Source organism: Oncorhynchus gorbuscha, linkage group LG13 (genome assembly GCF_021184085.1).
Source record: "Oncorhynchus gorbuscha isolate QuinsamMale2020 ecotype Even-year linkage group LG13, OgorEven_v1.0, whole genome shotgun sequence".
Classification (NCBI taxonomy): domain Eukaryota; kingdom Metazoa; phylum Chordata; class Actinopteri; order Salmoniformes; family Salmonidae; genus Oncorhynchus; species Oncorhynchus gorbuscha.
This window is the reverse complement of record NC_060185.1, coordinates 11,833,275-11,843,274: the sequence shown is the minus strand read 5'-3', so window position 1 is coordinate 11,843,274 and position 10,000 is coordinate 11,833,275. Positions and strand designations below refer to the sequence as shown.

The 10,000-nt window shown below is 49.7% G+C and overlaps 1 protein-coding gene across 1 annotated transcript in view; it reads left to right on the top strand.

The window, feature by feature from the left end:
* LOC123992514 (1-phosphatidylinositol 4,5-bisphosphate phosphodiesterase eta-1-like) overlaps positions 1 to 10,000 on the top strand; it is a 195,280-nt gene that overhangs the window by 120,025 nt on the left and 65,255 nt on the right. The window contains exons 11-12 of the mRNA XM_046293711.1: positions 3,429 to 3,539; positions 9,858 to 9,986. Coding sequence (XP_046149667.1) covers positions 3,429 to 3,539; positions 9,858 to 9,986 — 240 coding nt within the window. The remainder of the gene's footprint in view (positions 1 to 3,428; positions 3,540 to 9,857; positions 9,987 to 10,000) is intronic.

Genomic DNA, 10,000 nt, shown 5'->3' with positions numbered 1-10,000 from the left:
AAGCAGAAATTAACACATGAGTTTTGTCTTTATAATTGTGTATACGCCTAACACAGAGGGGGGGGGGTTATGTTTGGGTGTCTTAGACAGGAACTCTCACGGGTAGCGCCTGAGGAGATGCTGGTGGTCGGCAGGGACTGGAACTGATTTTACGAAAGACACAAATGGGGAGGCTCAGTGGTGTTCGGCCTAGTGGATGTTTGGAGAACTAGACATCCCAACACAAGACAGTAAACATGGGTGAAGGTCTTTGGGACTAGGGTGAGTGGAGAACTAGACATCCCAACACAAGACAGTAAACATGGGTGAAGGTCTTTGGGACTAGGGTGAGTGGAGAACTAGACATCCCAACACAAGACAGTAAACATGGGTGAAGGTCTTTGGGACTAGGGTGAGTGCAGCACGGACTCGGTTTTACATGTCCAGGAATCAGAGAAATAGGCTGTTGGACACGACCATTCTCCCGGTTGGATCACCACATAACCATGCCTCGGCTGTCTACTTCACCAAGGCCTCGGCAGGCATCCTATTGGAAGTTTCATGTAAAGCTCTTACAAGATGGGAAAGGTGGAGGCAGCAAAGACAGGAGTCTCTTGGTCAATGGTGGGATGTGGGGAAAGTCCAAATGAGGCTTTTCTGTCAACAGTACACAGCTCTCTCATTCTCAGAGGCTAGGAGAGTATTGGGGGAACTAGAGTGTTGTATTAGTGAGATGGAGGTAGAGATGCTGGGGCAAGGCAATGTAGGCCTCCAGACTAATTGGACCTAGGGACCTAGGCAGTTTTTTCCAGGTTAAAGCAAAGGGAGCACTTGTAAGAGCTAGGTTCTCCATGCTCAAGGAGATGGATGCTCCCAGCTCCTTCTTCTTTGGTTTGGAAAGACAGAGCAGTGAAGCCAAGGGTATGCATTGTCTACGGCTGTCTGATGGGCCGGTAACCTCTGTGGTGGGGGAGATGCGGGAGCATACTGTGGAGTTTTATACTGTGTTGTATAGGGCAGAACTGTGTGATCATATGTGTGCTCAGGTCTTGTTTGCAGAACTACCTAAGCTCTCTCTGGCACAGAGGGATAAAATGGACATTCATCTGTTGTCCCATGAACGAGCTGACAAGGTACAAATCTGTCGTTCTGCCCCTGAACAGGCAGTTAACCCACTGTCCCAGGCCGTCATTGAAAATAAGAATGTGTTCTTAACTGACTTGCCTGGTTAAATAAAGGTAAAATTTAAATAAAAAAATGGCAGAGGCCATAACCCAGATGTCCCCTGGCTGTGCATCGGGGGTCAATGGACTCCCAGTGGAGTTTTATGAAAAATTCTGTGGACTAATTGGACGGGACTTTTTGAGTGTTGCGTGAATGCGTCGGGGTCGGAGAGTTGCCTATGAGCTGACATCGGTTGGCTCTGACTCTCATGCCCAAAAAAGAGAACGCAAGAACTGGAGGCCTGTGGCATTGCTCTGTGGTCGTCTCTAACAGACTGAAGTCCGATCTGGACTCTGTAGTACACAAGGACCAGACATATTCTGTACCGGGAGGCTCATACACCTTGTTCTTAATCAGGGACATGTTGGACTTGTCATGAGATTCTAATGTGAACTTTGGACTGGTCTCTTTAGATCAAGAGAAGGCATATACAGTTATATACATTAGCCATTGAGCATTTTTTGGGCCTGCTACGCAGGAGACTGCAGGGAGTGTGCTGGACAGGCATGGGTGTGTTGACAGGCATAGCAGTGTCAGCACATGCAGATTAAGTTTCTGTGATGGTCAGGACATGCAGGCACTAGAGACTAGTCTTAAAGTGTACGAGGGAGCTTCGTCAGCTAAGGTAAACTGGGGCAAGTTCGAAGCTCTGTTATGTGGGGCATGGGGGGATGTTGGGGGTGTAACTGGGCTCAGAGAGGTGGGCCAGGAAGAACTGGGAGGGGCTGACACAGGCAGTGGTGTCAAGACTGGCCAGGTTGATGTGGCTCCTGTCCCAGGTGTCATATAGAGGAAGGGTGCTGATAATCAACAACCTGGTGGCATCTTCTCTGTGGCATAAACTGGCTGTCCTCATCGCCCCTCCGCTGGTCAGCAACACAAGCTGCTGGAATTTATCTGGTTGGGTTCATCACTGGCTGGGGGAGGCAGTGTTGTACATGTCCGTCCACGTAGGAGGACAGGGCCTGGTGGAACCAGAGAGCAGGGTGGCTACTTTCTGACTAAAGGCGGCACAGAGACTGCTGTACCATACTGATGTCTGCTGAGGGAACCAGCATGCGCACTGCTGAGGAGAGCTGGCGGATTAGAGTTGGACCGGCAGCTGTTCCTCATGAGGCTGAGTACAACAGGGCTCTCTGATTTTGACTCTGCAGTGCTGAAGGCTGGCAGCTGCTAAGACCCCCACGAGAAGGGGGTGTGGAACCTGGGCTTTGGGTGTGGAAGGAGCCTATCTTCAACAACCCAGCCATCCCTTTGAGATGTGTTCAGTCGGCCACCCTGCAGAGCCGACTGATGGCAGCGGGTTTACTAAGGCTGGGTGACCTGAGACTGCTGGGAGAGGAGGAGTGGAAAACCCCTGAAGTCCTGGCACAACAAACAGGAATAATGTCTCTTAGGCTGCTGGAGAGATTCCTGGAGGAGGTCCAGGAGGCACTGTCTGAGCCAGTAAGGGGAGTGTGGGGCACCAATGTTTCCGCCACTGCAGGTGACGGCAGAGACTGGGGACTGGCAAGGGGGTCTGGAGGACTTGTTGGATTTTAACACTCCTAGCCTGGGGAGTTTGAGGAGGTGGGAGGTAAAGCCCTCTACAACCTCTGCGTTAAGGTTAAGAACATTAGGAGCCTAACAGGAGTGAAGGCACATCAGTGGCAGTAGGAATGTGGGGAGGAGAGTATGGTGGGTTTTAGATGGAGGGGGCTCTATAAACCCCCAGTACCAAAGAGGTCAGGGGACCTCCAGTGGAGGGTTCTACATGGAGCCCTGGACAGTAACAGCTGGTTGGTACGGGTTGAACCGGGAGTCAGCCAGGGGTGTTCTTTCTGTGTTGTGAGCGAAACTGTGATTCATGTGTTTTCTCTGTGCGCCAGGTTAAGGCCATTAATGTCTTTGTTGTAATGCCTGTGTGAGAGGTTGGGGGTGGTTTTTACTGTTGTAATGTCTGTGTGAAAGGTTGGGGGTGGTTTTTACTGTTGTAATGTCTGTGTGAAAGGTTGGGGTGGTTTTTACTGTTGGGATGTTTATAATGGTGTCCAGGTATTCAAAAAGGAAAAGGCCAAATGTGTTGAGTTGAATGTTCCGTTTTCTCTCTCTCTCTCTCTCTCTCTCTCTCTCTCTCTCTCTCTCTCTCTCTCTCTCTCTCTCTCTCTCTCTCTCTCTCTCTCTCTCTCTCTCTCTCTCTCTCTCTCTCTCTCTCTCTCTCTCTCTCTCTCTCTCTCTCTCTCCAGGGGAAGCGTCTCCCTCCCTACCTGTCTGTGGATGTTGAGGAGGGGGAGGTGTCAGATGATGACGACAGTGCTGATGAGATTGACGACAACTTTAAACTGAAGAACAGCAATGTAAGTTACAACAAGTCAAAGCCACGGGGCGGCAGATGGCCTAGTGGTTAGAGGCATAGTGGTTAGAGGCAGGTAGCCTAGTGGTTTGAGGCAGATGGCCTAGTGGTTAGAGGCATAGTGGTTAGAGGCATAGTGGTTAGAGGCAGGTAGCCTAGTGGTTAGAGGCATAGTGGTTAGAGGCAGGTAGCCTAGTGGTTAGAGGCAGATGGCCTAGTGGTTAGAGGCATAGTGGTTAGAGGCATAGTGGTTAGAGGCATAGTGGTTAGAGGCAGGTAGCCTAGTGGTTAGAGGCATAGTGGTTAGAGGCAGGTAGCCTAGTGGTTAGAGGCAGATGGCCTAGTGGTTAGAGGCATAGTGGTTAGAGGCATAGTGGTTAGAGGCAGGTAGCCTAGTGGTTAGAGGCATAGTGGTTAGAGGCAGGTAGCCTAGTGGTTAGAGGCAGATGGCCTAGTGGTTAGAGGCATAGTGGTTAGAGGCATAGTGGTTAGAGGCAGGTAGCCTAGTGGTTAGAGGCATAGTGGTTAGAGGCATAGTGGTTAGAGGCAGGTAGCCTAGTGGTTAGAGGCAGGTAGCCTAGTGGTTAGAGGCAGGTAGCCTAGTGGTTAGAGGCAGGTAGCCTAGTGGTTAGAGGCAGATAGCCCAGTGGTTAGAGGCATAGTGGTTAGAGGCAGGTAGCCTAGTGGTTAGAGGCAGATAGCCTAGTGGTTAGAGGCAGATGGCCTAGTGGTTAGAGGCAGGTACCCTAGTGGTTAGAGGCAGATGGCCTAGTGGTTAGAGGCATAGTGGTTAGAGGCATAGTGGTTAGAGGCAGGTAGCCTAGTGGTTAGAGGCATAGTGGTTAGAGGCAGATAGCCTAGTGGTTAGAGGCAGATGGCCTAGTGGTTAGAGGCAGGTACCCTAGTGGTTAGAGGCAGGTAGCCTAGTGGTTAGAGGCAGGTAGCCTAGTAGTTAGAGGCAGGTAGCCTAGTAGTTAGAGGCAGATAGCCTAGTAGTTAGAGGCAGGTAGCCTAGTGGTTAGAGGCAGATGGCCTAGTGGTTAGAGGCAGATGGCCTAGTGGTTAGAGGAAGATAGCCTAGTGGTTTAGAGGCATAGTGGTTAGAGGCAGATGGCCTAGTGGTTAGAGGCAGATAGCCTAGTGGTTAGAGGCAGATAGCCTAGTAGTTAGAGGCAGGTAGCCTAGTGGTTAGAGGCAGATGGGCTAGTGGTTAGAGGCAGATGGCCTAGTGGTTAGAGGCAGATAGCCTAGTGGTTAGAGGCATAGTGGTTAGAGACAGATGGCCTAGTGGTTAGAGGCAGATAGCCTAGTGGTTAGAGGCAGATGGCCTAGTGGTTAGAGGCAGGTAGCCTAGTGGTTAAAGGCAGGTAGCCTAGTGGTTAGAGGCATAATGGTTAGAGGCAGGTAGCCTAGTGGTTAGAGGCAGATAGCCTAGTGGTTAGAGGCAGGTAGCCTAGTTGTTAGAAGCAGATGGCCTTGTGGTTAGAGGCAGGTAGCCTAGTGGTTAGAGGAAGGTAGCCTAGTGGTTAGAGGCAGGTAGCCTAGTGGTTAGAGGCAGATAGCCTAGTGGTTAGAGGCAGGTAGCCTAGTGGTTAGAGGCAGGTAGCCTAGTTGTTAGAAGCAGATGGCCTAGTGGTTAGAGGCAGGTAGCCTAGTGGTTAGAGGCATAGTGGTTAGAGGCAGGTAGCCTAGTGGTTAGAGGCAGGTTGCCTAGTGGTTAGAGGCAGGTAGCCTAGTTGTTAGAGGCAGATAGCCTAGTGGTTAGAGGCAGGTACCCTAGTGGTTAGAGGCTGATAGCCTAGTGGTTAGAGGCAGGTAGCCTAGTGGCTAGAGGGAGTTAGCCTAGTGGTTAGAGGCAGGTAGCCTAGTGGTTAGAGGCAGGTAGCCTAGTGGTTAGAGGCAGATAGCCTAGTGGTTAGAGGCAGATAGCCTAGTGGTTAGAGAGTTGGACTAGTAAGTGAAAGGTTGCAAGATTGAATCCCCGAGCTGACAAGGTGAAAATATGTCATTCTGCCCCTGCACAAGGCAGTTAACCCACTGTTCCTAGGCTGTCATTGAAAATAATAATTTGTTCTTTACTGACTTGCCTAGTTAAATAAAGGTTCAATAAAATAAATAGAAAATGTTCTCACATGCAGCTATAATCCTTTTTACAGTTCAGTAATTCAGGGGGCTGGTGCAGTTCAGTAATTCAGGGGGCTGGTGCAGTTCAGTAATTCAGGGGGCTGGTGCAGTTCAGTAATTCAGGGGCTGGTGCATTTCAGTATTTCAGGGGCTGATGCAGTTCAGTAATTCAGGGGCTGGTGCAGTTCAGTAATTCAGAGGGCTGGTGCAGTTCAGTAATTCAGAGGGCTGGTGCAGTTCAGTAATTCAGAGGGCTGGTGCAGTTCAGTAATTCAGGGGCTGGTGCAGTTCAGTAATTCAGGGGCTGGTGCAGTTCAGTAATTCAGGGGCTGGTGCAGTTCAGTAATTCAGAGGGCTGGTGCAGTTCAGTAATTCAGGGGCTGGTGCAGTTCAGTAATTCAGAGGGCTGGTGCAGTTCAGTAATTCAGGGGCTGGTGCAGTTCAGTAATTCAGGGGCTGGTGCAGTTCAGTAATTCAGGGGCTGGTGCAGTTCAGTAATTCAGGGGCTGGTGCAGTTCAGTAATTCAGGGGCTGGTGCAGTTCAGTAATTCAGAGGGCTGGTGCAGTTCAGTAATTCAGGGGCTGGTGCAGTTCAGTAATTCAGAGGGCTGGTGCAGTTCAGTAATTCAGGGGCTGGTGCAGTTCAGTAATTCAGGGGCTGGTGCAGTTCAGTAATTCAGAGGGCTGGTGCAGTTCAGTATTTCAGGGGCTGATGCAGTTCAATAATTCGGGGGCTGGTGCAGTTCAGTAATTCAGGGGCTGGTGCAGTTCAGTAATTCAGGGGCTGGTGCAGTTCAGTAATTCAGGGGCTGGTGCAGTTCAGTAATTCAGGGGCTGGTGCAGTTCAGTAATTCAGAGGGCTGGTGCAGTTCAGTAATTCAGGGGCTGGTGCAGTTCAGTAATTCAGAGGGCTGGTGCAGTTCAGTAATTCAGGGGCTGGTGCAGTTCAGTAATTCAGGGGCTGGTGCAGTTCAGTAATTCAGAGGGCTGGTGCAGTTCAGTATTTCAGGGGCTGATGCAGTTCAATAATTCGGGGGGCTGGTGCAGTTCAGTAATTCAGAGGGCTGGTGCAGTTCAGTAATTCAGAGGGCTAGTGCAGTTCAGTAATTCAGGGGCTGGTGCAGTTCAGTAATTCAGGGGCTGGTGCAGTTCAGTAATTCAGGGGCTGGTGCAGTTCAGTAATTCAGGGGCTGGTGCAGTTCAGTAATTCAGGGGCTGGTGCAGTTCAGTAATTCAGAGGGCTGGTGCAGTTCAGTAATTCAGGGGCTGGTGCAGTTCAGTAATTCAGGGGCTGGTGCAGTTCAGTAATTCAGAGGGCTGGTGCAGTTCACTATTTCAGGGGGCTGATGCAGTTCAATAATTCGGGGGCTGGTGCAGTTCAGTAATTCAGGGGCTGGTGCAGTTCAGTAATTCAGGGGCTGGTGCAGTTCAGTAATTCAGGGGCTGGTGCAGTTCAGTAATTCAGAGGGCTGGTGCAGTTCAGTAATTCAGGGGCTGGTGCAGTTCAGTAATTCAGAGGGCTGGTGCAGTTCAGTAATTCAGGGGCTGGTGCAGTTCAGTAATTCAGGGGGCTGGTGCAGTTCAGTAACTCAGAGGGCTGGTGCAGTTCAGTATTTCAGGGGGCTGATGCAGTTCAATAATTCGGGGGGCTGGTGCAGTTCAGTAATTCAGAGGGCTGGTGCAGTTCAGTAATTCAGAGGGCTAGTGCAGTTCAGTAATTCAGAGGGCTGGTGCAGTTCAGTAATTCAGGGCGCTGGTGCAGTTCAGTAATTCAGAGGGCTGGTGCAGTTCAGTAATTCAGAGGGCTGGTGCAGTTCAGTAATTCAGAGGGCTAGTGCAGTTCAGTAATTCAGAGGGCTGGTGCAGTTCAGTAATTCAGAGGGCTGGTGCAGTTCAGTAATTCAGAGGGCTAGTGCAGTTCAGTAATTCAGAGGGCTGGTGCAGTTCAGTAATTCAGGGCGCTGGTGCAGTTCAGTAATTCAGAGGGCTGGTGCAGTTCAATAATTCAGGGGGCTGGTGCAGTTCAGTAATTCCTAGGGCTGGTGCAGTTCAGTAATTCAGGGGGCTGGTGCAGTTTAGTAATTCAGAGGGTTGGTGCAGTTCAGTAATTCAGAGGACTGGTGCAGTGTGAAGGCCTGTCCACTAATCAGTGTGTTGTCACCGGGTGAGTGACAGGCCATGTAATGGACTCCTAATGACAGTATTGAGCTACAATTAGGGCTGGTAATTGCCAGGGTCTTAATGGTATAATATTATCATGATACTTAGGTGCCAATACGATATATTATAATATATATATATAATATGTATTACGATTGGTTGTTCCAAACAAATCTGCTGCTCTGCTGCAGAGAGACAAAATAGTTTTGATTAATCATGGAATTAAAAGTACTGAAAACATGTTGGCTCACTATTTAAAAAGAAGACGGAGAACGAGTTATAGGGATGTAAAATACTGTCGTTTTGGTACAGGTACAGCCGACTGCTGCTAGCTAACGCTACCTAGCAAAATACATGCCCACGTACAGTACCAGTCCAAAGGGCTTTAGTGCTGCGAAGGTGTGACAGACGATTAGCCGAGTTGTGTTTGGGACTAATCCATGTTTAACGAGCCTGTCGCGGAGAATTATTATCTTCGTTATACAAAATACACCTCGACTAAGTTGCCCGGAAAAGCAAACGTAATGGGAGATATGATTTCCACCTAATTATTTTCTGATTTAATTTCTGACATCTGGAATGGACTCATAAATATATGATAATTATGTGTTTAACATTACATCACCTTTTGTTACGTTCAGTTGTTTTTTTCATGAGGTTTAAGGAACTACAGCTACTGATCTAGGATCAGTTTATGCTATCTGAATAACTTTATGGAGAAGGGTAATCTAGTCCTAGATCTGTCGTTGGAGACAACTTCTACCTCGAGCTGAGGAAAGCAAGCTACAGCTGCCATTTTGGCCATAGAGAGTGCTTTCTCATATGCCATTCGGGATCTTGGCTAGTTTCCCTCATTCCCAGTGAAGAGAGGGTGATATATAGAGCCAATTAAAGTAGTGAGATATACAGTATGCTGATTTAAAGTGATCAGGACTGGAGCCAGGATTGATCTGTTCACACTGTGTCTGTCTGTCTACTGCTAGCACTGGTCTGTCTGTCTGTACTGCTAGTACTGGGCTGGCTGGTCTGTCTGTACTGCTAGCACTGCTTGTACTGGGCTGGCTGGTCTGTCTGTACTGCTAGCACTGCTTGTACTGGGCTGGCTGGTCTGTCTGTCTGTCTACTGCTAGCACTGCTTGTACTGGGCTGGCTGGTCTGTCTGTCTGTACTGCTAGCACTGCTTGTACTGGGCTGGCTGGTCTGTCTGTCTGTACTGCTAGTACTGCTTGTACTGGGCTGGCTGGTCTGTCTGTACTGCTAGCACTGCTTGTACTGGGCTGGCTGGTCTGTCTGTCTGTCTACTGCTAGCACTGCTTGTACTGGGCTGGCTGGTCTGTCTGTCTGTACTGCTAGCACTGCTTGTACTGGGCTGGCTGGTCTGTCTGTCTGTACTGCTAGTACTGCTTGTACTAGCAAGCAGTACTGGTCTGCTAGTACTGCTTGCTAGGTCTGTCTGTCTACTGCTAGCACTGGTCTGTCTGTCTGTACTGCTACTACTGGGCTGGCTGGTCTGTCTGTCCACTGCTAGCACTGCTTGTACTGGGCTGGCTGGTCTGTCTGTCTGTACTGCTAGCACTGCTTGTACTGGGCTGGCTGGTCTGTCTGTCTGTCTACTGCTAGCACTGCTTGTACTGGGCTGGCTGGTCTGTCTGTCTACTGCTAGCACTGCTTGTACTGGGCTGGCTGGTCTGTCTGTACTGCTAGCACTGCTTGTACTGAGCTGGCTGGTCTGTCTGTCTACTGCTAGCACTGCTTGTACTGGGCTGGCTGGTCTGTCTGTACTGCTAGCACTGCTTGTACTGGGCTGGCTGGTCTGTCTGTCTACTGCTAGTACTGCCAGGACTACACTAATGACCTGGTGTATTTAACCAGGGACAGATGGTTTCACAACCAATACAACTAATCTCTCTCTCTCTCTCTCTCTCTCTCTCTCTCTCTCTCTCTCTCTCTCTCTCTCTCTCTCTCTCTCTCTCTCTCTCTCTCTCTCTCTCTCTCTCTCTCTCTCCCTCGCTCCTTCCCTCTCTCCTCCCTTCCTCAGAGTAATGGTAACCACCAAGTGGAAAGTTACATCAGGAAGAAGTTGGACTCTCTGTTGAAGGAGTCTCAGATTGGAGACAAGGAGGACACAGACAGCTCCAGCATCAGAGCCCTGCTCAGAGCCACACACGTGGGCCTGCAGAA